This window comes from Vulpes vulpes, chromosome 3 (assembly GCF_048418805.1).
Source record: "Vulpes vulpes isolate BD-2025 chromosome 3, VulVul3, whole genome shotgun sequence".
NCBI classification, from domain to species: domain Eukaryota; kingdom Metazoa; phylum Chordata; class Mammalia; order Carnivora; family Canidae; genus Vulpes; species Vulpes vulpes.
In genome coordinates, this window is record NC_132782.1 from 16,143,352 (window position 1) to 16,171,087 (window position 27,736).

At 36.1% G+C, this 27,736-nt stretch overlaps 1 protein-coding gene across 4 annotated transcripts in view; it reads left to right on the top strand.

Moving 5' to 3' along the window:
- ERICH2 (glutamate rich 2) overlaps positions 1 to 27,490 on the top strand; it is a 38,441-nt gene extending 10,951 nt beyond the window's left edge. For 2 of the 4 annotated variants that reach the window (XM_025994071.2, XM_025994073.2), the window contains exons 3-8: positions 10 to 105; positions 1,698 to 1,843; positions 4,715 to 4,899; positions 20,031 to 20,088; positions 26,540 to 26,611; positions 27,292 to 27,490. In XM_025994071.2, coding sequence (XP_025849856.1) covers positions 10 to 105; positions 1,698 to 1,843; positions 4,715 to 4,899; positions 20,031 to 20,088; positions 26,540 to 26,611; positions 27,292 to 27,413 — 679 coding nt within the window. In that variant the 3' untranslated portion in view covers positions 27,414 to 27,490. The remainder of the gene's footprint in view (positions 1 to 9; positions 106 to 1,697; positions 1,844 to 4,714; positions 4,900 to 20,030; positions 20,089 to 26,539; positions 26,612 to 27,291) is intronic. The other 2 variants (XM_025994072.2, XM_072751864.1) reach the window with 1 other exon arrangement.
- Positions 27,491 to 27,736: the final 246 nt, after the last annotated feature.

Here is a 27,736-nt window from a genome sequence, read left to right on the forward strand (position 1 = left end):
TACTTTAAGTAAATGCCTCTTTGGATGCAGACCAAGATTGGCAAGCAAACTTTGTTCCTTACCAACACAAGTCTCTCTAAATGTATCTAGGACATTCTCAGAAAAGTAAGTTTTAATCAATTTTGATTTTTAAGCCCATGTTTGACAAGTTTAAATAATTTTTAAAACAAAGTTTAAAATCTAAACTTACTGAAAAAATTATTAATTCCAATAGAAATTTGAGGCCATTTCATAAATATACCTAAAGCTCTTAATATACTAAGGAACGGTTCTAAAAATCTAGGTTATTTATGCTCTGGCATAAATATGTTTCAGTAGGATATCTACCTTGACAGACTCTGTAAGAAGAAGCTGATTTCCATTTCCAAAGGATATTACCTAAAGTAAAAATTTGAATCTTTCCTCAACTGTAACTATTTGAATTAAAACAAATCTTTTAGAGTACACTATCTATTTTTCTTAAATGTTCAGAGGTATTATTACCATAAATAATGTCACTTTCTCAAATGGAAGTCAAAAGATTATTGTTGAAGAGGAGATTGGACTTTGGACCTGTGATTCTTTGAAACTATATATGAGAAAGACTATAGAAAGTGACCAGATTTAGATTAAATATTAGAGCATATAAATTCTAATAATCACTTGTGGCAAGCTTTGGCAGAACAGAAATCTCACTTGAAACTAAAAACTTATCTGACTTCTCAACTTCTTAGATGTAGAGTTTCATCTTGGATGTTTTTTTTTTTTTTCACAATTAGAAAATCAAGGAGGGCAGAGGCAGAACAAATGTAAATCAGTTTTGCATTTTTTTCATTACTAGAGAGGAGTTTTGCTTTAGCAGCATATATTAAGCAAGTGAAGATTCCATTCCCTCTCATAATATTAGGACTATAACGAGCTGTTCAGCCTGTTTGCTAAATCACTGTACAAGGTCACTGACTTAACTATACTCATGTTCTGGATTCATATTTCAATGGGAAAAAGAGCCACCATAACTGGGAAAAAATACTTCACACCTTTTTATATCTTGACATGCAAAGTAGAGGCATATTAAAAGAATCTTAAGACCACAGAAAAGAGAGTTATTTTTCCACCAGCATGAGTACTTACCTCTCTTTGTAAACAGAGTGCACCACACAAGAATCCTCTGTCTTAATGCATTATTACTGGTATGAAGTTTCAGGCTTAAAGGCTAAAAGAGAAAATTAACCCATATTTATTTCAGCTACTTAATGAAAAAACAGGCTATTTTGTTATGACCAAGGGTTAATATGACTGTTGGACTCTTTCCATAAGTGTAGCATTTAGCAATGGTAAGAACTGGTTCCTAAACCTAAAAAAAAACCCTCGAGGCTAGTATTCCTAGTTTATTCCAACGTATTACAATGATGTGCCAAAGACATTCGTATAATTGATTGTTTATATGCTCTATGTTAACCCTGAAAAGATTTTAAGGATCATTATACAATGATAAATACCAAGTAGAAATAGAATTTTAATCATCAATAAAAATTATTTTTAATGCTTTTCCACAAAGAAGATATTATATTTTAGCTAGTTGTTGATATATTTTGTTTTTATTGTGTGTCTGTGGTGCGTGTGCATGCGTGCACATATGGGTTTGAATGCATATGAAGCTTTAAACAGAACCATGAATACCAAGAAAGTATTTTTTCATTATTTACTTTAACATTTAGGAAGGAAATATCTTCAAGAATTGTTGAAAAAACTACTACTTCTAAGAATACTGAAGATAGAATATCTTCAAATATTGAAAATAAAGATACAGAAATGAACCTACAATCTAAGCAATGGTCATCGTCCTTCTTAAAAGAAAGCATGGGTAATAACATTTGTTTTATGTGAGTAAATGTAGCTTCTAATTGAACCTCCTCCAATGATCTTTGGGATGTTGACAACTCTGTAGGTCCGGAGTGGGTTGTAGGAAACTAATTTTTGAAATTCATGTACCAGATGATTCTGATATGCAGTCAGGTATGGCATCCATGGTATACATTATATAAAATGATAATGATGTATTAAATTTTAAAATGAATCAAAATATGAAAGCCTTAAGTTCCATTCATTAGACAGTGGTCTATTAAGTGCCAGGACTTTTTAGAAGCTGTGGATACAATAGTTAACAAATAGACAAGGTTATTTTGCCTTTATGAAGTTCACTTTTTTAATGGGAGATAGTCAACTATAAAAATTAAGACAATAACACACTGTGGTGGGTGCTGTAATACAGATAAATGGCACTTAGAGGAGGACTATCTTAGCTCTTGGGATCAGGACATTTCTCTTGATGTTCAGTGTTTGTAAATTCAAGGAGAGAGTTCCTGTGACATCACATGAAGTCCTTAATTCCCTATTATGACTTTCCCCTAATGACATCAGTGTGATGAGTCTGTGAGCAAGCTGGGTACCCACTGGAAGATCAGGGTGACTGTGAGCTGATGGAAACTGTAAATAAAACAGAAGCAGGTAGATGGCCTGAAGACCCTAGCCATTCTATGAAGGACCAGTATCTCCTTTCAGAGTAGTAGTTTTTTTGTTTAGTCGGGAGCTTGAATTAGAGTCAGGAGTTTTATCAGCTTTTTCTTTTTTTGGCTTGTGTTTTCTTAACGTTGTCCTCTCTTGAGCTCTCCTGGATTTCCTGGTTTTCTTTCTAACAAGTGTTTCTACATGATTTGGAGTAGCTAATGGCCAAACTCCCATCAAGAAAGGCATGTCACAAGACTTCCAGACATTCAAAATCTAATAAGAAAGCGAGGTATCACATAAATTCAGTTTTGAAACTGGGAAAGACATCAGTAGAGCCTGAGCAGTTGACAAGTTCACTCAGTAATATTTCCCAAAGAGATAATTTTAGGAGACACACAATAAATTTTTAAAAATAGATTAAAAAAATAGATTTAATGGTACCATATTTCAATATGTGTCAGATAAAAGTAGAAAATGGTTATGAATATGAACTTGAGCCAAACTGACTCCCAGATCTGCCAATTAATTAGTGCTATGAAATTGGGTACATGATTTAACTTCTCCTTCAGTTTCATCTATGAACAGTAGTATACATCTCATTGACCTGTTAAGAGAATAGTTAATAGTAACTAATAGTAAATAGTTAATATATGTAATGTTCAGAAGAATAATGGTATATAATGTTTGTTAGGATTATTGTATGTTGCTTTTATTCATTTATCAGTTTCATAGATGGTAATATTATCAGATAAAATTTCTATGTTTAAAAAGTAGATTCAAGGAAAAATATTGAGGAAATAGTATAGGTGATACTCCTATATAGCAAAATGGATGAAGGTAGTGTAGGAATTATACTATTGGAAAATGTCCCAATAGATTGTATCGTGGAGATTTTACTTTTTAAATGTTTCTCTAATCTATCCCTGTTTTACTAATGCCCTATCATTAATCATCTCTCTCACCTGGACTTTTTTAAAGAGACTTCTAACCTCTCTCTTTGCTCCTTTTTTTTTTTTAAACCTCCCCTCAAATATACTTTCTACCCTGCTAGCCAGGTGTTCCTTCAGAAATGCAGAATTGATCATATTTGTTTTCCTACTCAAAATCCTTTATTATAATCCATTTATTTTTAGGATGTAGTCCTAACTCCAAGGCTTCTGGCCCCCAAGACCCCATTATCTACCTACCCTTCCAGCTACATCTGTCACCATTGCAGTCTCAACCTTGACCTCTAAGCAGTGTCAAAATGCTTTTTTGCATGACACACATTCTTACTGCATTGGCTCATGCTGTCCCCTCTCCTTAGAAAAACTGATCCATTCAGACTGGACAATTCCTAACCACTCTCCAGATCAACATGGGGCCCTCCTTTGTTCTCTCATTTAACTAGCACACATCTATCACCAAACTTCCTTACTGTTTTATAGCTATCTATTATGTTTCTGACTCCCCAGTTAGAGTGTGAATGAGTACCTGCAGTCAAGAATTATTCATTTTTGTGTTCCTGTGACACCACATAGTACTGGGTACTGAATGAATAGTCATTAGTGCCTGTTTTGATTTTTCAGTTATTTATGTTTGGTCATAGCTACTGTGTCTTGACATTAAGAAAAAAATCATTACTAATGTTCTGTAACCTCTGGTTATATCTAGAATACTTCACATGTCTCTCTTCCTAAGTTTTGTGTATGTGTGTGTGTGGGGGGGTGGGTAAGTAAGTGTGTGTGTTGAGAAAGAACTTTATTCTCAGGTATCCAAGCAGTAACCTGACCTGCCCAAGAAGAATTATTTACTGTTAATCCTCTCTAGTCTTATTTTTACTCTCCCAAGTTCTTCATTTCATATTTACCCTCCTATAAGAACCACTTGGGAAATGTATTTCTGGAGATAGAATAGCATTAATTTCTTTTTTTTCTAGAAATAATTATATTTTTCTAAGCAAAACTGTTTTTCCTATTTATTAAAATTTTAAGCACCAAACAATTAACACTAACATTAATTCAGTGTTATTGGTTTGAGTTTTTTCCTCTTGGCAGTTTTATTACTTTTTTTTGGAAATGGAAATTACATAAGTTCATTGTGGTGCTATTAGTCATGAAAAAAAAAAACCCTCCAGAACAGGAAACCATATAATAAACATGTATACTTGTTACATTTTAATTTAGGAGTAACCATTTTTAATATTTGAACTTTTCAATATTTATTGATTTAATTGTATATGTTTTAGGTCAAGTGGGTAAAAACACAGTCCCTGCAGAGCAGGAGAAAAAGAATGAACACTCCTTCCAAGATATTGATGATAAGTTATCTGAATCAACAGATGATGATGGTGAAGATGATACTAATGATGAAGATGATGAAGACAGTAACCCTAATAAGGATACTCATGCCCCATTAGAGTTAATGGCAGAAGTAAGTTTAACTTGTGCATTGTAATTTAAGAAACTTAATATTAAAATTACTAGTGTATGGCCTTGAAGATTTAAAAAATAGTAAAGAAATCCTTGCCCATATACAGATGTTTACCTAGTTACTCATCTCTCTTACTCTACTTCATGAGAATAGAGGTGAGAAAAGATTCTAGAAATGACTTACAGTATTCTGGTAAAGGCAGAAGCAGGAATAAAAAGTTCTGGCATAAAACTCTGCAAGGACTGCTCAAAGAGTGCTTTCTATGTAACTGGGTACTGTGCTAATTAGTTATTGGGGATATTTAGAGACAAATAAGAAAGACCCTTACCCTTGAGAACTAACAAGTACATATTATGTATATAGTACAATTTACAATAAAGAATTATGTGTGCTACCAGACGTAGTTATGAGATTCACTGGGAATAGGGAGGATTAAGTGACTAACAGAGAATAGAAATAGGTGAAAAGGGATAAAGGATTTTTAGAAGAGACACAGAGTCAGAATCTTGAAGGAAGAGGGAAACTTAGGAATTCGTGTGGTAAACAAGTGGAGAAGGCATTTCTGGCATAGGGAAGAGTATGTGCAAAAGCACTGAAGCCTGAAACATGACATGCAAACATTGTACATGAACATTTACTGATAATTCTATGGAGAGTAAAACAGTTTTACCTCAATTTTGGTATCACAGCCTAATTAATATTATACAATTTCATGTATATTGTAAGAACTTTATAACAATACATTTTAACTTCCCCTTTCGTATCCTTTGTTAATGCAAAGGATACATTTTACTTCCACATATACTATAAACCCTATAATACATTGTTATCATTTTTATTTTTAATGGTCAATCTTTTTTAAAAAAAAATTTTATTTATTTATTCATGAGAGACACAGAGAGAGAGAGACAGAGAGAGAGACAGAGACACGGGCAGAAGGAGAAGCAGGCTCCATGCAGGGAGCCCGACGTGGGACTCGATCCCGGGTCTCCAGGATCACGCCCTGGGCTGAAGGCAGACGCTCAACCGCTGAGCCACCCGGGCTGCCCAATGGTCAATCTCTTAAAACTTTTTTTTAATTGGAAGATACCTTTTTTGGAACACATTTCTGGTGTTCTTCATAGCTTTGTGTAGATCTGAATTTCCACCTGATATGACTTTCCTTTTACTGAAAAACTTGCTATAGTATTTTTTTTTTTATAATTCAGTTCTGCCAGCAGTGAATACTCTTGGTCTGCATTTGTCTGAAAAAGTCTTAATTTTATCTTCATTTTTAAAGAATGTGTGAGCGAGAGATTTGTAGGTTGCCAGGTTTTTGTTTCTTTTTTTTTTCGGTACAGATGGTTCCTAACTTATAGTGGTTCAACTTGGAATTTTCAACTTTACAATTGTGTGAAAATGATTCACATTCAGTAGAAACTTTGAATTTTTATTTCTTCCTTGGCTAGTGATATGTGTTATGATTACTCTCTCCTGATGCCAGGCAGCTGCAACTTCCTGCCAGCCATGCCATCATGAGGATAAACAACTGATACACTTACAACCATTATGTTTTTCTCTTGTAGTACAGTATTCAATAAATTATATGAGATATTCAATACTTTGTTATAAAATAGGTTTTTGTTAGATGATTTTGCCCTACTGTAGGCTAATGTAAGTGTTCTGAGCATGCTTAAGTTAGGCTAGACTAAATTGTGATGTTTGGTAGGTTAGATGTATTAAATGCATTTTCAACTTATTTTAACTTATGATGCATTTATTGGGATATAACCCCATCATAAGTTGAGAAAGATCTGTACTTTGAAAAGGTGCTTCATTGTTAAATAGTTTACATAGTTTCAGACAGATGTCTACTATTACTTTTGTCCATATATATATATCTTCTTCTCAGACTTTAAAGTTTTTTTTTCAGGCAGCTGGGGTGGCTCAGCAGTTTAGTGCCGCCTTGGGTCCGGTGTGTGATCCTGGAGACCCGGGATCGAGGCCCATGTCGGGCTCCCCGCAGGGAGCCTGCTTCTCCCTCTACCTGTGTCTCTGCATCTCTTTCTCTCTCTCTCTCTCTGTCTCTCTCATGAATAAATAAATAAAATCTTTAAAAAATAATAAAAATAAAATAAAGGTTTTTTTCTTTTGTATTGTTATTTTTTGGCAATTTGATGATGATATGCCTTGATGGCGTATCATGTTGCTTCTTAGAACTATGAGTTTATAGTTTACACCAGATTTGGCAATTTTTCAGTTATTAAATATTCAAGTAATTTTTTTTTTTTTACCTCTGCTCTCCCTCTCTTCTTCTGGGCTACAAGTTACGTGTATGTTAGACCACCCAATGTTGTCCCAAAGGTTACTGATGTTCATTTTTTGTTTTGTTTTCTATATATTTAATTTTAGAAATTTCTATTGCTCTGTCTACAAGTTCATGATCTTTTCTTTGTAGTTATAATCTGCAGTTAATCCCATCCTCCCTCCCTTCCTCTCTCCCTTTTTCTCCATGTGTGTCTATAAAATTTCAGATATTTATCATCTCTACCTGTTTTATGTAAATATTTTTATTTTAAATTCTTTCATCGTGTTCATATTTTACTTTTGAGCATATGACATAATAGCTATTTCAACATGCCTGTCAGCTATGCTATCATTTTTTGTAATTCTGGGTCGATTTCTATTGATTAAGGTTTCTTTTTTTTGTTTTAAGATTTTATTTATTTTCTCATGAGAGAGAGAGAGGCAGAGACACAGGCAGAGGGAGAAACAGGCTCCATGCAGGGAGCCCGACATGGGACTCAATCCCGGGTCTCCAGGATCATGCCCTGGACTGAAGGTCGCGCTAAACCACTAAGCCACCTGGGCTACCCTTGATTAAGTTTTCTCCAGTGTATGGGTCATATTTTTCTGCATCTTTGCATGCCTAGTAATTTTTTACTGAATCCTAGACATTTAAATTTTATGTTCTTTGATACAAGTTTTATCATTTTTCTTTAAATATTTTTGGACTTTGATCTGGAACATAGTTGAGTTTCTGGGAAGCAGGTTTCTCTTTTCAAGTCTTGCTTTTTAAGCTTTGTTGGGAGGGTCCAGAGTCTACCTATATTGTAGGTAGACTACTAAGGCAATGCCCTAATGAGGACTCTTCCCAGTGCTCTGGGTATTAAGAGGACATTCCACTCTAGCTAGAGAAAACATGAGCTCTCTTCAGCCCAGTGTGAGATCCCTGTTCATTCCAGCAATTCTTTCTCTAGCCTCAGGTAGTTTCTGAATATACATACGCAGATGAATTCCAGGCAAAGACTCAGAAAGACACCTCTGCAGATTGCTGGAGCTCTCCTGAAAATATAACATTGGCCTCTCTGAACTTCAACCTGTTTTATTTCAACTCAGACCACTGGTCTCTGGATGCTCCCTGCCTATGCTGGTACCCAGAAACAGCCCACAGCTGTAAACTGAGGCAATCAAAGGATCCATCTGTTTCCCTTCTCTCAGATCATTCTCCTATGACATTTGATGTCAATTACTGAAAACTCTTGTTTCATATATTTTGTTCAATTTTCTGGTTGTTTCAGGAAGGAGAGTAAACCTGGTCTCTGTTAACTCCATCATGGCTAGAAGCCTCAATTAGATTTTTAGCATAAAGAAAATACTAATGTGCTTGCCTTTTAATATAATTAACCCAAATGCTAGCCATGGAATTATATAAAGAAATCAGGGCATCCCGGGTGGCTCAGCAGTTTAGTGCCGCCTTCAGCCCCAGGCATGATCCTGGAGACCCGGGATCCAGTCCCACATTGGGCTCCCTGCATGGAGCCTGCTTCTTCCTCTGCCTGTGTCTCTGCCTCTCTCTCTCTCTCTCTGTGTGTGTCTCTCACGAATAAATAAAATCTTTTAAAAAATCAGATACATTTATTATATTTTCCTCCTCAAATAAAGCATATATAGAGAGTTTTGAAACTTAATATTATAAGGTGCTTCCAACAAAGAAGAAAAAAAATTGATGCCAAATATTGGAAAGATTTTACTTAACTATATTTCTTTGATTGAACATCTAAATTATTCATGAATCATAGAGCATTCAAAGGCCCTATTTGCTGTAACCAAACTCTTGCTCATTTTATTTCTATTTATTTTTTGACATTTAATTATAAAAGTAATCCATGACTTCATTTTCAGATAAATATTCAGACAATATGAGATTGTTTATTTTCATATCTTAGGCTATACCTATGCATAAGCTCTTTTGTTTTCAGAATTCATCCCTTTTTAATTTTTTCACTTTTAATTTTTTTTAAGATTTATTTATTCAAGAGTGAGAGAGAGTACAGGGGTGGAGGTGGGGAGAAAGAGAATCTCAAGCAGACTCCCTGCTGAGCATGGAGCCCAATGCAGGGCTTTATGTCATGACCCATAAGATCATGACCTGAGCTGAAATCAAGAGACAGACACTTAATTGACTGAGCCACCCAGGCACCCCTCAACTTTTTTTTTGAAAATTTTCAAACCTATAGAAAACTTGAAAGATTAGACACAAACCAAGGAACAGACTCTTAACTATAGAGAACAAACTGACGGGTTACCAAAGGGGACATGGGTGGAGGTATGAGTGAAAGGTAATGGGGATTAAAGAGTGCACTTGTGATGAGACTGGGTGATATATAGAATTTTCAAATCACTATATTATACACCTGAAACTAATATAACACTATGTTAATTGTACTGGAATTAAAACAACAACAACAAAGGTGGTTAACAACTAAAATCAAAACATGAATTTCATGAAATCCTTACTGGAAAAAAATCCAGCTATAAAAGCATTTTAAAAACAAATTGGTAAGTCTCAATTTAAATGTAATATTTTATTGTAGAATTATTGTTAACTTTTTTAGATGAGTTAAGGATATGATGTTACATTGAAGCATTAACTTATTCTTAGGAGACCTATGCTCTAATAGTTCAGTGTGAAGTTTTACAATGTCTGAAACTTATTTTGAAATGTTTCTGTGAAAATTATATATGTAGGTTATATCTATACATTATCTATCAAAAGAGATAAAGCAAATGTAGCACAATGTTAAGAAATATTGAATCTAGATAAAATGTGTATGTGTTCACTGTTAGTCAATTTTTTTTATCATGATAAGTGTACTCTTTAATCCATAATATTCCATTGTATATATACCACATCTTTATCCATTTATCTATCAGTGAACTTGAGCTACATCCATAATTTGGCTATTATAAATAATGCTGCAATAAACATAGGGTGCACGTATCTTTCTGATTAGTATTTTTGTATTTCAGGAGCAAATACCCAGTAGTGTAAATGCTGGATCATATGGCATTTCTATTTTTAACTTTTTGAGGAAACTCCATATTGTTTTCCACAGTGACAGCACCAGTTTGCGTTCCCACAAGCAGTGCAGAAGGATTCCTGTTTCTCTGTACACTTGCTGCTTCTTGTGCTTTTTATTTTATCATTCAGACAGGTGTGAGGTGATATGTCATTGTAGTTTTGATTTACAGTTTGCATCATCAAAGGATGATGAGTGATATTGAGCATCTTTTCATGTGTCTCTTGGTCATCTTAACATTTTTTTGAGAGAAATGTCTATTCATATCCTGCCCATTTTTAATAAGATTATTTGGTTTTGAGGTGTTGAGTTGTATAATTTCTTTATAGGTTTTGGATACTAACCCTTTATCAGATATGTCATTTGCTGATATCTTCTTCCATTTAGTAGGTTATCTTTTAGTTGTGTTGATTGCCTTCTTTGCTGCGCAGAAGCTTTTTATTTTGATGTAGTCCCAGTAGTTTATTTTTGCTTTTGTTTTCCTGGCTTGAGGAGACATATCTAGAAAAATGTTGATATGGTTGATGTCAGAGACATTATTGCCTGTGTTCTCTTCTAGAATTTTTATGGCTTCAGGTCTTATATTTAGGTCTTTAGTCCGTTTTGAGTTTATTTTTGTGTATGGTGTAAGAAAGTGGCCCAGTTTCATTATTTTGCATGTATCTGACCAGTTTTCCCAACACTATTTGTTGAAGAGACTGTCTTTTTCCCACTGGATATCCTTTTCTGCTTTGTTGAAGATTAATTGACCATATAATTGTAGGCTTAGTTCCTGATTTTCTATTCTGTTCTGTTAATCTATAGGTCAATTTTTGTGCTAGTACCATATCATTTTGATTACTATAGCTTTGTAACATAATTTGAAGTCTGGAATTATGATACCTCCCGTTTTGCTTTTCTTTTTCAAAATTGCTTTGGCTATTCAGGGTCTTTTGTGGTTCCATACAAATTTTAGGATTGTTTTTTCTAGTTCTGTGGAAATGTTGTTCATATGTTGATAGGGATTGCATTAAATATGTAGATTGCTTTGGGTAGTATAGGTATTTTAACAGTATTTGTTCTTCCAATCCATGAGCATGGAATGTCTTTCCACTTATTTGTGTTGTCTTCAAATTCTTTCATCAATGTTTTATAGTTTTCAGAATACAGGCCTTTCATCTCTTTGGTTAGGTTTATACCTAGATATCTTATTATTTTTAGTGCAATTATAGATGGGATTATTTTCTTTATTTTTCTTTCTGCTGCCTCATTGTTACTATATAGAAGTGCAACAGATTTCTGCACATTGACTTTGTATCCTGGGACTTTACTAAATTCATTTGTCGGTTGGATTTTCTGTATATATAATATCGTTGCATCTGCAAGTAGTGAAAGTTTTACTTCTTCCTTACTGATTTAGGTGCCTTTTATTTCTTTTTGTTGTCTGACTTCTGTCTGGGACTTCCAGTACTGTGTTGAATAAAAGTGGTAGGAGTGGACATTTTGGTCTTGTTCCTGTCTGTCCTTAAAGGAAAGCTCTCAGTTTTTCCTCATTGAGGATAATGTTTGCTGTGTGTTTTTCATATATGACCTTTATTATGTTGAGGTATGTTCTCGCTAAGCCTACTTTGTTTGGGGGCTTTTTTTAAAAATTTTTTATTTATTTATGATAGTCACACAGAGAGAGAGAGAGAGAGATAGGCAGAGACACAGGCAGAGGGAGAAGCAGGCTCCATGCACCGGGAGCCCGACGTGGGATTCGATCCCGGGTCTCCAGGATCGCACCCTGGGCCAAAGGCAGGCGCCAAACCGCTGCACCACCCAGGGATCCCGGGGACTTTTATTATGAATGGATATTATACTTTGTCAAATGCTTTTCCTGCTTGTATTGAAATGGTCATGTGATTTTTTTTATACTTTCTCTTTTTGATGTAATGTATCATGTTGATTGATTTATACATACTGAACCATTCTTGCATCCTGGGAATAAATCCCACTTGATAGTGGTGAGTGATTTTTTAATGTATTGTTGGATTTTGTTTGCTAGTATTTTATTAAGGATTTTTGCATCTAAAAAAATATTTTTACATCTATGTTCATCAGAGACATTGGCCTGTAGTTCTCTCTCTCTCAATCTCTCTTTCTCTCTCTCTCTTTTTGGTGATATTTTTATCTGGTTCTGGTATCAGAGTAATGCTGGCTTCATAGAATGAATTTGGAAGTTTTCCTTCCTCTTGTACTTTTTAGAATAGTTTGAGAAGAATGGGTGTTAACGCTACTTTAAATGTTTGATAGAATTAGCCTCTGAAGCCTCTCATCCTGGACTTTTTGTTTTGGGGGATTATTTTGTTACTAATTCAGTTTCATTGCTGGAAATCCATCTGTTCAGATTTTCTACTTATTCCTGCTTCAGTTTTGGTTATCTGTTTACAGGAATTTATCCATTTCTTCTTGATTGATTTGTTGACATAAAATGTTTCATAACATTCTCTTACAATACTTTGTATTTCTCTGGTGTTGGTTGTTATTTCTCTTCTTTCATTTCTGATTTATTTGAGTCCTCTTTTTCTCTTTCTCTCTCTTTATTAGTCTGGCTGGAGGTTTATCAATTTTGTTAATCTTTTCAAAGAACCAACTCCTGGTTTCACTGATCTGTTCTGTTGTTTAGGATCTATATCATTTATGTGTGCCCTAATCTTTATTATTTCCTTCTTTCTGCTGGTTTTGGGTTTTGTTCATTGTTCTTTTTCTAGCTGCTTTAGGTGTAAGGTTAGGTTGTGTATTTGAGATTTTTCTTGCTTCTTGAGGACATAAGCCTGTATTGCTATAAACTTGCCTCTTAGAACTGCTTTTGCTGCATCCCAAAGGTTTTGGATTGTTGTGTTTTCATTCTTGTTTGTTTCCATGTACTTTTTGATTTCTTGGTTGACCCATTCATTATTTAGTAGCATGTTGTTTAACCTCCTTGTATTTGTGGATTTTCGAGATTTTTTCTTATGGTTGATTTCTAGTTTCATAGTGTTGTGGTCAGAAAAGATGCATGGTATGACTTTGATCTTTTTGAATTTGTTGAAGCTTGTTTTGGGCATGATATGTGATCAATTCTGGAGAATGTTCCATGTGTACTTGAAAAGTATGTGTATTCTGCTGTTTTAGAATGGAATATTCTGAATATTATCTATTAAATCCATCTGGCCCAGTGTGTTCAAAGCCACTCTTTCCTTGTTGGTTTTCTGTCTAGATGATCTGTTCATTGATGCAAGTGGGGTGGTAAAGTCCTCTACTATTAATGTGTTACTATTGATTAGTTTATTTGTTATTAACTGTTTTATATATTTGGGTATTCCCATGTTAGGTATATAAACATTTATAATTGTTACATCTTCTTGTTGGATTGTCCCCTTTATTATTATTTAATGTCCTTTTTTGTCTCTTGTTATAGTCTTTTTTTTTTTTAAAGACTATTTATTTATTCATGAGAGACACTGAGAGAGAGGCAGAGAGAGAAGCAGGCTCCATGCAGGGAGCCTGATGTGGGACTCGATCCCGGGACTCCAGGATCATGCCCTGGGCCAAAGGTAGGCTCTAAACCACTGAGCCACCCAGGAATCCCTAGTCTTTGTTTTAAAGTCTAGTTTGTTGGCCATCAGGGAAATACAAATCAAAACCACAATGAGATACTACCTCACACCAGTGAGAATGGGGAAAATTAACAAGACAGGAAACCACAAATGCTGGAAAGGATGTGTAGAAAGGGGAACCCTCTTGCATTGTAGGTGGGAATGCGAACTGGTACAGCCACTCTGCAAAACTGTGTGGAGGTTCCTCAAAGAGTTAAAAATAGATCTTCCCTAGGACCCAGCAATTGCACTGCTGGAGATTTAACCCAAAGATACAGATGCAGTGAAACGCCGAAACACCTGCCCCCCAATGTTTATAGCAGCAATGTCCATAATAGCCAAATTGTGGAAGGAGCCTCGGTGTCCATCGAAAGATGAATGGATGAAGAAGATGTGGTCTATGTATACAATGGAATATTACTCGGCCATTAGAAACGACAAATACCCACCATTTGCTTTGACATGGATGGAACTGAAGGTTATTATGCTGAGTGAAATAAGTCAATCGGAGAAGGACAACCTTTATATGCTCTCATTCATTTGGGGAATATAAAAATTAATGAAAGGGAAAAAAGGGAAAGGAGAGAAAATGAGTGAAAATATCAGTGAGGATGACAAAACATGAGAGACACCTAACTCTGGGAAACGAACAAGGGGTAGTGGAAAGGGAGGTGGGCGGGGGGTTGGAGTGACTGGGTGATGGGCACTGAGGGGGGCACTTGACGGGATGACCACTGGGTGTTATGCTATATGTTGGCAAATTGAACTCCAATAAAAAAATTTTTTTAAAGATTAACAAAATAATAATAAAAAATAAAGTCTAGTTTGTCCAATAAAGTATTGCTACCTTGGCTTTCTTTTGACATCCATTTGCTCGATAAATGTTTCTTCATCTCCTCACTTTCAATCTGCAGGTGTGCTTAGGTCTGAAATGAGTCTCTTGTAAGCAGCATATAGATGAGTTTTTTTTATTCACTCTGTCACTCTATGTCTTGATTGGAGTGTCTAGTCCATTTATATTCATAGTAATTATCGTTAGATATGTATTTTTTGCCATTTTGTTACTTATAGTTGTTTTTATGGTTCTTTTTTCTTGATACTTCTCTTGCTCTCTTTGTTGGTTTTCTTTAGTGATACACTTGGGTTCCTTTTTCTTTATTCTTTGCATATCTATTAGTGATTCTTGATTTGTGGTAACCATTGGGTTTATTTTTTTAATTTTTTAAAAATTTTTTTAATTTTTTAAATTTTTTTAAAATTTAAATTCAATTTGCCAACATATGGTATAACGCCCAGTGCTTATCCCATCGAGTCACTCCTTAGTGCCTGTCACCCAGTTACCCCCTACCCCCACCCAACTCCCCTTCCACAACCCTTTGTTTATATATAATATCTTTTATGTATAGCAGTCTATATTAAGTTGATGATCACTTAAGTTTGAACCCATTAATTACTTCTCTCCTCATCATGCTTTAGGTATCTGGTGTCATATCTTATGTCCTTTCATTTTGTGAATCCCTTGAATGATTTTTTACAGAAGTACTTAGTTTTACTGTTTCTCTGTCTCCTACTTTTTATACTTTGACTATGGTCTGTCTTTTCCACTCAAAAAGTTTTGATATTTCTTGTAGGGCTGATTTAGTGTTCATGAAATCCTTTAGTTTTTGTTTGAGAAATTCTTTATCTGTCATTCTATTCTAAATGATAGCCTTACTGGATAAAGTATTTTTGGCTGCAAGTTTCAGCTGACAAATCTACTGCTAGCCTCATGGGGTTTCCCTTATATGTAACTGTTTTTTCTCTTGCTGCTTAAAAAATTTTTTTGTCATACTTTTTGCCATTTTGATTACTGTGTCTTGGTGTGGATCACCTTTGGTTGATTTTGTTGTGGGATCTCTGTGCCTCTTGGGTCTAGATATCTGTTTTCATCCCCATATTAGGGACGTTTTCAGCTGTTATTTTTTTTCAAATAAATTTTCTGCCTCCTTTTCTCTCTGTTCTTCTTCTGGGATCCCTATAATTCGAATGTTGTTATACATGATGGAGTCACTGGTTTCCATGTCTATTCTAATTTTATATAATTCTTTTTTCTCTCATTTGTTCAGTCTGATTATTTTCCATTACTTTGACTTTTGGTTCATTAATTTGTTCCTCTGCTTAGTCCAGCCTGCTATTTATTCCATCAAGTATATTTTTAATTTCATTTATTGTGTTATTTCTGATCGTTTCTTTTTCCTGTGTTAAGGATCTCACTGATATCTTCTACTCTTTTCTCAAGTCCAGTGAATATCTTTATGATCATAACTTTAAATTCTCTATCAGACATATTACTTATATCTGTTTTGCGTAGGTCTCTTGTGGTGATTTTGTCCTGTTCTTTCATTTGTGACATATTCCTCTGTCTCCTCATTTTGCCTGACTCTCTGTGTCTGTTTTTTTGTGTTAAGAAAGTTAGCTACAGGGCAGCCCGGGTGGCTCAGTGGTTTACACCGCCTTTGGCCCAGGGCATGATCCTGGAGACCCAGGATCGAGTCCCACATCGGGCTCCCTGCATGGAGCCTACTCCTCCCTCTGCCTGTGTCTCTGGCTCTCTCTCTCTCTCTCTCTCTCTCTCTCTCTGTGTGTCTGTGTGTGTGTGTGTCTCTCATGAATAAATAAAAAAAAAAACTTAAAAAAAAAAAAAGAAAGTTAGCTACAGTCTCTTGCTCTTAAAAGTAGTGGGCAGGATGTGCACTTTTAACTAGGTGGCACTGGTCCTCCACAGGGGATGCATAGCCACCACAGATATAGAGCTGGTTGACTGCTTGGCAAAGCGCATATGGGCAGGAGGTGCTCTTTTAACAAGGTGCACATGTCCTCCATGAAAGGTCAGGAGAGGCAGTGTTGGCAAAGTTTGTGGGGGTTTTCTGGGGGAGCTGATGTGCAACACCAGAACCAAGTCAGGCCTGGCTGGAGGGGTGGGGTGCAGTGTAAACAAGTTAGATAGTGAATGCCAATGCTGTGCTGGTTCCCATGTGTGGGTTGTGTGTTTATGATGAGGGGCAAGGGAGGGAAATGGAGTCTTCCAGCAGATTTGTTCCTGGAGAAGTTCCTCAGCAAACTCTGAGCTCTGTAACTAGCTCTTGCTCCCATAGGCTCCAGGCCCTTTCAAGCTGTTTCAAAGCTGTATCTCTGCAGGCTGTTTGCTGTGCTGTCTCTTTAAATGGTTGGGCCTCAACTTCCTATTGCCCTTTGGGCTCTTCCAGAGCCAAGCCTGCTGATTTTTAAAGTTCTAGGCTTTAAGTCCCTATGGTGGTAAGCACTCACAGAATTCACCTCCTCTGATTTTCAAAGCCAGATGTTATGGGGATTCCTCTTCCCCTTGGAGGCTCCCCCATGTGATAGTCTGTGTCTCATACCTCTTCATGCCCATGGCTCCCTCCCCCAATGTTCAGTTCCGTTGACTTTAAGTTCCCAAAGAGTCCTCACCCTTTCTATCCTCTTCAATGTGGCCTCTTCTCTACATCCAGTTGTGGAGTTTGCTTGGCCTCTCTTTGGTTCATCATCTGTGTTGTTTGCAGGGATGAGTGTTATCTAATTGTATCTATGGGATGAAGTGAGCTTAGCGTCCTCCTACTCTGCCATCTTCCCAGAAGTCCTACCTCCTTATTTTGAATGTCACAAGTAATTTAAAACCAGTTTTAGGGATCCCTGGGTGGCGCAGCGGTTTGGTGCCTGCCTTTGGCCCAGGGCACGATCCTGGAGAACCGGGATCGAGTCCCACATCGGGCTCCCGGTGAATGGAGCCTGCTTCTCCCTCTGCCTATGTCTCTGCCTCTCTCTCTCTCTCTCTCTGTGACTATCATAAATAAATAAAAATTAAAAAAATTAAAAAAAAATAAAACCAGTTTTAAAAAACGTTTTCTCACTAAACTTTAGCTTGACTTTGAACTTTTAGGCAATTCTCATCAAAGTCTTTAGCCAAATTTCACTGTATTTTGAACTATTAAAAGGAAATCCTTTAACAGTATATTTGTGTTAACACAACAAAAAAATATAGGTCAATACAAAGGACACTTTGAAATTGATTCCATGTTCTTGTCATTTTCTGAGCCTAGTATTAATAGCATAATGCTTCATTAGAGTAGATCTTAGTTGATATTGAGAAATTCTTGTTAATTTTGTTAGATGTAATAACCATAGTGTCATTGGGTTTTTAAAGTGAAAGATTATATCTGTAAAAGGCTTTAAAATAATCTAGGCAGGCAAAATAATAATAATAAGTAACAAATAAAATAATTTAATTTTTGGAGGTGAGAATTGGGGACATGTACTTCTTTTACTATTTTTTCTACTTCTGTGGATATTTAAATTTCCCATAAATATATTAAAAACATAAATAGTAACTGTATATTATATTGATCACATTCTCTATGATCAATTAAACTACACATTGAAAATAAAAATGACTACAATAATAAAACTACTTTTAAAAAAAAGATTTTATTTACTTATTTGAGAGAGAGCACATGAGAGGGGAGAAGGTCAGAGGGAGAAGCAGACTCCCTGCTGAGCAGGGAGCCCCATGCAGGGCTCGATTCCAGGGCTCCAGGATCTTGACTTGAGCCAAAGGCAGATGCCCAGCCAACTGAGCCACCCAGGGACCCCACAAATTAAAACTACTTAAAACTAAAAGATATTCTTCTAGATGACACTTGAATTAAAAATCAAAATCAAAACTAAACTCACAAACTATTTAGAAAATAATAACAACATTAAATTTTAAAACTTGTGAAAAGAGCACAAAGTTTCAAATGCTTTGATGATGACGATGATGATTAAAGGAGGAATGACAACAAATGAACTAAATATTAATGACAGAGTTTAGAAAAAGAACAAAATAAAGTAAATAAGAAAAAGAATTATATAAAATTCAAAGTAAAAACCAAATTAATGTATCTATTTAAGAGCAGGATATTTGAAAAAAGAATAACATAGATAAACCACAAGATACCATAATTAAAATGGAAGGAAACTACAAATAGGAGTAGACAGATCTTAACCTTAGACAAATATAGATTTTAAGAATATAAGAGAATTCTGGGACACCTGGGTGGCTGAGTGGTTGAGCATCTATCTGCCTTTGGCCCGGGTTGTGATCCCGGAGTCCTGGGATTGAGTTTGGCATTGGGGTTCTCATAGGGAGCCTGCTTCTCCCTCTGCCTATGTCTCTGCTTCTCTGTGTGTGTCTCATGAATTAAAAAATAAAATCTTAAAAAAAAATGGTGCCTGGGTATGTATCACATGTCTGGAAATGTGTGGGAGGTATCTCTTCTAATACTCCATGCCCCTGTCTTTTGCCAAGTAAGCCTAGTATACCTGACTGTTTTCAGAATATATCTCACACAAACAAGAACAATCATCTAAGTATAGGGTTATTTTTTAATGGAAGCAGTCTAAATAAGTTAGAATAGGGGATTAGTTTAGTAAATTGTAGCCTAAGTAAAAAAATTTAAGACTAGTTTTATGGGGAGAAAATTATCATATGTGGTTTATTTTTAAAAGGTTACTGAATAACCCTAGTTTTTGTACATATGTGTTCATTTATGGAAAAATACTAAAATGATATATATGAAGATGCTAAAAAAATCTCTGGATGGTAGAAATATAAATGCTTTTTAACTGAGGACAAAATGTGTTTATTTAACTTTTAAATTTCCTACATACAAAAAATATGTATTACTTTGTAACAATAAAAATATTAAAATAGTAAAACAGAAACTAGATGGTATAAGAGCTAGAAAATATTAAATATACATAATTGTAAATCTTTTTTTAATATTGTCATGTAATCATAGATGAAGTTTACAAATAAACGTTATATCTGAACCAAAGGGATATTAAAGCAATTAATGTCTTTACTGTCTCTGCCAGTTGAATCAACTTATGTATTCTCAAATTGTTAAGTAGTACATATATTGTATGGCTTCAGCAATATGGAGGTATCGTACTTGTTCTGTGTTGTCTTGCCATGGGAAATCCTTACATATTCTTAATTAATTGATTGATTACAGACTCACTCCTGGAAAAATGTGTAAATGTTAAAAGCCAAATGGTTAATCATTAATGGAATATTTTTTAGGGAGTTTAAAATTAACATTTAAATTCTCTCTGAAAATACTTATCTGAAGAATTTCTTAATGTTTTCCAGTTCCTACGAGCAGAAATGGGTCAAGACTACCATTTGGCAAAAAAATTATGTCAGATGAGTAAGTACAAAATACTTGTCTGTTTTCTAATTTTTTGTTTCTAAATGCATTCCATAATAAGTGAGATGGTCTGATTATTATGGCCTCATGAATTCCCTGATAGTGTCTCAGTTATTCCTTATTAATAAATTGATTGGTATAAGGACTAACTTAAACTTCTAAAATAGGGCAGCCTGAGTGGCTCAGTGGTTTAGCACCGCCTTCAGCCCAGGATGTGATCCTGGAGACCCAGGATCAACTCCCACATCAGGTTCTCTGCATGGAGCCTGCTTCTCCCTCTTCCTGTGTCTCTGCCTCTTTCTCTCTGTGTCTCTCATGAATAAATAAATAAAATCTTTTAAATAAACAAACTTCTAAAAATAACTTTGAATGGGACAAACAAAAACTAATCATCACTGAAAAATAAGTTAAGATCTTTACCTTCATGATAAAGGGTTAGTAACTGTGCCTTTAGTTTCAAAGAAGTGTCAGGTAGTGCAGCAAACCTTACTTAAACATGCATTTAGTTCACAAATATTTGAGTCTACATGTGCCAGGCACTGTTTTAGACATTGGAATACAGCCATCAATAAGACAGATAATCCCATGTTTGTATCTAGCATCCAACAGGTAACACATTCATATATAATTAGCATGTTGTAAACGATAGGTGCTATCGGGAAAAAATAGAGAAGAAGGAATAGAAAATACTAGAAAGAAGAGGCAAAGCAGTTTTGAATAGGATGGTCCAGGAAGGCAGGACTCATAGCAAATGTGCCAAGACGTGAGTGTGCCTGATGAGGAACAGCAAGGAGGAAGGAGGAACAGCAAGGAGGACAGTGTAACCAGAATAGAATATGAAAAGGGAAGTGTGACAGGAGACGAGGTCAGAGAAATTATGGTTTGGGGGTTCTCTAGATTGCATAGTACCTTTTCACAATTTGAGGATTTGGCTTTTTCTCTGAGCAAGGTGGGAAATCATTGGATACTTTTAAGTAGAGAAATGAAATCCATTGTTATTTTTCTTTCTTTGGTTTTTAGTGGTTTAGCTGATGTATACTCAGCTCCTGTTTTTCTACTTTTTTTTTTATTTCTATACTTCATTTTGGAATTTTTCTATTGACCTACCTATTTTTGAGTTATCCTATCTTCCTCTCTGAAATGCTGTTTAAACTATTCAGTGAGTTCTTTTTTTTTTTTTAAGATTTTATTTATGAGTGACATACAGAAAGAGAGGCAGAGACACAGGCAGAGAAAGAGGCAGGCTCCATGCAGAGAGCCCGATGTGGGACTCGATCCCGGGACTCCAGGATCACACGCTGGGCCGAAAGCAGGCACCCAACTGCTGAGCCACCCAAGTGTCCCTATCCAGTGAGTTCTTAATTTCAAAGGTTTTACTTTCTAATTTTCAAAAGTCCACTTAATGATTTTGAAAGATTCCAGCTCGACTGCTTTTGAAATCCAGTCTTTTCAACTATTATTCTAGAATACATTAGTCATAATTGTTTTGAAAGAGAAAACGGCAACTCTACAATTAAACTTTATTGACAATGGGATTCAAAATATTAACTAGTGTTTGACCCAAGTCTTACAGTAAAAGTCCTGGAGTGAAAATGTAGTATAGGGATTGTGAGGATTTTCTCTCGCTTACCTCACACAGACTCTCAACACAGATACAGTACTTCTTAAGTCATTAGCTAGTTTTTAAAATGAGTTTCTTGAATGCTTTAACACTACTTATTTTATATCCAAAATAATTTGCCTTGCATAATCCTTTCAAGCACTTTGGTCTTTAGAGCCACCAAATAAAATATTTTGGGTGGTACACAAACAGAATTTCTGAGCAAAGGGAACCCTTCAAGAGAATCATGTGTAGTCATCTATTTTTTATAAATATAATGAAGCAAAAGCAGAGAGAGAATAAGCAGCTTGCTCAGCCCTATTCAGGGAGCTCGTGGCACAGCCAGAACTGGAACTCAAGCTGCCGCTTCCTGCAGCACCTTTCTTCTCTGAGGACTGGTGTAGAAGTGAATAATCTGTAGCTTTCACCCTCAGTTCTCTGAGTTTCTTGTGGAGCCTAGTTATGGGAAAATTTATATATTGTATTTCCATATCAATCATTTTAGAAAGCATCTGGCTGAAGCTCACACAATATATACACTGATATCACCACATCTATCAGACAGTTTGGGCTGTTAGCCCTGCATATGCTTCATAAACAGTAGGTGCTTAATAAAATGCTTATTGACCTGACTCAAACCAGTGAACACGCATTAAGTGCCAGGTCAGTAAGGAAGAAAAAGTTCAAGCTGCTCTATCCTAATGGAGTGATGTCCCTGTAAAATGCCTCTCTTCCTCTCTCCCTTTCTTCCAACAACTACATATTAAGCACCAGCTCTGTACCAGACATTATCCTGGGAGCTGGAGAGACAGCAGGAATCATAGCACACATGCTCTAAACTATTTGGAGGTTGACATTAACCATGGTTTGGTTTGGTTTTCACCCCTACTGACTCTTCTAGAAATATTAGTCACTCTTTTCTGTCTATGTCAAATAGCACCTCAAACTAAGGATTAGGCTATAGGAAAAGGAGCTGTAGAGGATCCTAAGACAAGCACCATGATCCAGGGAGCCAGCTGGGGAAGAAGGCTGCTCCCAAGAGGAAGGGAGGTGACTGGAAACTTGGTTGGAGAGGTTGGAGAATGAGTTGGGGCTGGGTGCATGCCAAATAGGATTAGATTAGATTCCAGCCAATGGTATGAAATTAGGAAGACCCAGGATTTGCAATGTTAAACGGGTTCGATAAAGAACAGAGTTGGAGATGCTCTGTCTCAGGGAGAAGTACAGTACTAGTTTGATGCTCATAGGAAGCACTTGGCTGAAAATGGCCTAGAATCCCTCTCTATATTCAGAAAATAGACAAAATGAATTTCTTTCATCTAGGATGGACCCCAAAATATTTTATATGTAAGTGCTTACATTGTATTGTTTGTCTTTTTTACTATCTCTTGTAGCATCTTCTACAGAACACTTACCTTTTCTGTCTATATTTGTATATTTATGTATGCAAACAGTTATTTGCATATTTATGTATTTATATATGCATATATCAAACACCTGGTAATGGAGCATTCTTGAATACCTTGTTTCATTCTTAATTCAATGAGGCATATACTACAAACCCCACTTTACAGATGAGGAAACGGAGTCTTAGCAAGGAATACTGATTCACCAAAGTCACACAGCCACTAGTAGGAAAAGTTAGGATTAGATCCTAGGTCTGACTTGAATGCCTCTGTTATCCTACTATACTTTAAGTTCCTCATTTGATCAATAAACTCATATCTCTGGTCAAGGAGGCAGGGACTTAGGGGATTTTTAATGGGTCAGTCAGCCTTGAAATGGCTCCTATGGTCAACTAATATATTTATTTTCTTTGTATCTAAGGCAATTAATTTATATAAAATAATACATCCTTGTCCTTTCTGAAATGCTTTATGAATTCATTTTCCAAATAAAGCCACTAGTTGCTAGTATGTTTCCTTGCCGTCTGATCACAGTATACTCATTTATATCTCCATTGAGCTTCAGGGCTTCCCACCTGGTGTTCCAGGTGCCTGTGGTTTCTTTTCTTTGTCCTGACTTTGAAAAGAAATTGGTATTGGGTTCCCCCAAGAAATTTTATTCATCAGTGAAGGCTTGAATTTATGTGTCTTTCACACACAGTTTTTCTATGTGCCTAAGATTTCCTCAGCCATTTTCCTGCCATGTCATGCAGAACTGCTATCTCAGCTATATGCCCTTACTTGCCAGGCATTGGAGGCATCCTGGAAAAATGGTTTTTAAATGAGACTGAAAGTCAAGAGTCCCAAGTACTTTTCTTAGTTCATCTCATGATTGACTGTGAGATTTCGTGTTAGTCAGTCTTTCTGTTTATTGGTCCCCTTTACCTGTAAGAAAGGAACCTGCAGCTCAGTCTTCTTAGGGCACAACAGTGCTGCTCACAGGCAGTCCAAGATGTTACACAGAAAAATAGTTAGGCCTGAGAGACCTACTTCATCAATTATAATTGTAAGTGTTTAAAAATAATGGCCTGTGGGACGCCTGGGTGTCTCAGTGTTTGAACATCTGCCGTCAGCTCAGGGCGTGATCCTGGAGTCCCGGGATCAAGTCCCACATCAGGCTCCCTGCATGGAGCCTGCTTCTCCCTCTGCCTGTGTCTCTGCCTCTCTCTGTGTCTCTCACGGATAAATAAATAAAATCTTTTTTAAAAAAGTGACCTGAGAACCTAAATGTTTCTCATCAGTTTGTATAACACAAATACAGATACATGTATCTTCAGAAAGGATAGTTACAATACAGTTTTCTTTCTTTCTTTTGAGTAAAATAAATCACTTTTTACTATTAGAGTATAATTTTATCTAGGCATAAACTGCTTCCTACTATTCACTTATTCCATTTTTTAATGTTTTGAGGGCTCTGGTTCTGTGTCAGGCACTCTTCTAGGCAGGCAGCAGTGAACAAGACCAATGTTCTCTCTACCCTAGAATAGGCTCCAGTCTGAGGGATTCAGAGCCCTATAAGCAGCAGAATCCCCCAGCTCCTGCCCCAGCTCTTTAGCCAGAAGGAAACATCCACTGAATGTTTAGGAAGGAGCTGAGCTTTTCTCAAGGTCCAAAGCCATTTCTGGAAAACTAATGATAATCAGCCGTTATTTGGCACTTACCGTGCACCAAGGACTGGACTAAGTGCTTTATCTACATTATCTCATTGATTCATCAGAACAGCTTAATGTGGCCCAATAGTGTTATTACAGATAGGGAAACTGAGGTAATATATTAAATATTTTCCCCAGGGAGACCCAACTAGGCAGTGGCAGAACCAGGACTCAAATCTGACAGTCTTTCTTCGGAGTCCACACTGGATTTGCTCATGGGCTCAAGTCAGAAACAACTCCCAGGACCCTAACTGAATGTACTAGAGGTTTTCTTATCCTTTTACAAACCCTACTTAGCCTGTGAATGAGTAAGGAGAATTTTTGATTCATCGCTTAGAATGCATATTTCTGGGCTAAGTTTGAAAGTAGATATCTTTCCCTCACTTTGAAAATTAACATTTGTCAATGGTTTTTGTTAAACTATTAAGAGTAGCTGATTCCATACCCCAGTCCCATGGAATAACCCTAAGTCCAACATGAAATTTTCTAAACTGTGTTCAAGATTTCTTATTAAGTGTTCCATCAAAAAGGATTCTGTGGGAATAATAAGTTGGGGAAACCACATTCTCTATTCTATAAAATTCATAATAGTTATAAGCATATTAATGGTTCTGTAAAATCCTGCAGTTGCTCCTAGTGTATACCGTACCTGACTAACCTCACTTGACCTAGTTTCCCAAATACGTATTAACATCTTAAGAACCTAGTATCTCAAGGGGCAAGTTGGAGAAACTGCTCTAGAAAGAGGCTCGGAGAAAGATTTAGACTGCTAATGATAAGCATATTTTAGTCCAACTTAAAATGAATTAAAAGATCCTTTTATTAGAAACTTTAAAAGGGGGAAAAAAAAAAGAAACCTTAGAAGGTATCTAAATACCTACCTGTAGGATCCTTAAAAGCAGCTTCTGAGCAGGTGCACAGTCATGCTAACCCAGATGGATGGTAAATTGTTTCGTAGGTAAATTAGGAAAGAGAGACACTAGTTTGCTGTGTCAGGATGAAAGCCACGTGGGAGGATGTCCTAAGAGCACTGGAGCCAAATTGAACCATCCACAATTATTTGTCTTACTCTTAGCCAAGTGAATGGCACACTTGATGTTTCAGTGCCCCCTGGGGGCCATCAAGATATTACATGGGAGTCACAACACTAAATGGATAAAACAGAATTATGAATACTCCTCAAGGCACACAGTCTTCTCATTAGTGAAGCCTCCACATTTTGCAGGATATGTCCCTTGTTTGGGGAATGGTTACAGTCAAGAAATACTTGGCTACAAGATCTGTGAGGAAAGCTTCATAGTGATAGAGATGGCATTCTTTAGACAGGTGGTAGAAACTAATGAGCGTTATTTCTCTTACAACACACCACAATAACTAGAGCATTTTCTCTGTTTGCACTTAGGTATTCCTATGGTATAATTGTTGGTATTTATGGCTTTGTGCACATTCACTGATTCTGATTGACAGCTCCAATCTCATTCTGAGGAGCCTGTTTGCCGAAACACTTTGAAGACTAATAACAAACATTCTGGGGGCACCTATGTGGCTCAGTGGTTGAGCGTCTGCCTTTGGCTCAGGGTGTAATCGTGGGCCCTGGGATCAAGTCCCACATCCTGCTTCTCCCTCTGTCTGTGTCTCTGCCTCTCTCTCTGTGTGTCTCTCATGAATGAATGAATGAATGGATGAATTAATTAATTAATTAATTAATTAAATCTTAAAAAAAAAATAACAAACATTCTGTTGTCTATTTTCAGTCCTAATCTATGAACCAGAAAATCCTGAGGCCAAGGAGTTTTTCTCACTTATTGAAGAAATGTTGCTGATGGGTAAATTTAAAAATGGAAATTTCTTCTTTCTTGTAGAACTATGAGCAGTCACTATTTCAAAACCTATTATCCAAGGAGACTAGTGAAGTACACTCTCAGGAAGTGGTTAAGAAAAGGCTCACTGGAAAAAAAAAAAAAAGAAAGAAAGAAAGAAAGAAAAGACTAACTGGTTGTCTTTGGATGGTTTCATGAAGCCAGATTGTCTTTTGTGGGTGGGTGGTTAAGGTGTCTCCTTTTTCTCTGTGGGGTGGAACTGCCCGTAAAGCAGGCTCACTGGACACCAGGCATCAGCAATGACAGTCTTCACAGGGAACAAAATGTGCTAATTGCCACACGTTAGACTAGCTAGCCCACAATTCCAAGGAAAACCAGTACCTTCTAAATTACCATACATCTTATTTACTTCTATTTCATTAAGAATTATGGTAACAGTAGTAAAATAAATACTTGCATAGATCTGTGTTTTGAATTTACTCTAAATCCATAAACATCTTTATACCAGTAAGAATATACCCTTTGTACTACTACTTTTGGGCCTGCCTACAAGTTAGCAAAGTTTGACTCAGTCCTCATGTTCCAAAGTAGATATTTCTTAGTGGAGAGAGAAGCAAGGAGAATTATTTTTCAAAGAGTACAAATATCAAGAACATTTTAAGCAATTCTCTTCTTTTCTGTGGCAGAGAAATCTCAAAATCTTGAGGAAGATGATGAAGATAGTGAAGAAGACAGTAGCGGTGAGAGTGAAGGAGAAAGCAGTGAGGAGTTAAGTGAAGAAAGTTCTGATGAATGTGAAGACGAGTGATGAAAGTTGCTGCTGTGGTTCAATCTTCATGTATTTTCATTATTGTATACCATGGAAATATAAAGGACAAAGCTGAATTTTAGTCTGATTGTTTTTTTATTTGTTAGAGTTCTTGTAGTTTACCCATATTGGTTTGAGCTCCTTCTTAATATTTAGGTCTTACCTTTATATGAATTACTGACAGGAAATTAATAATACAAAATTACATACATAGCATTAACTGTGTGCCAGGTACTGTTCTGTACACATCATTTAATCCAACAAACCCATGAGGTTTGGCCTAAAACAACACAAATTATCTTACAGTTCCAGAGATCAGAAAT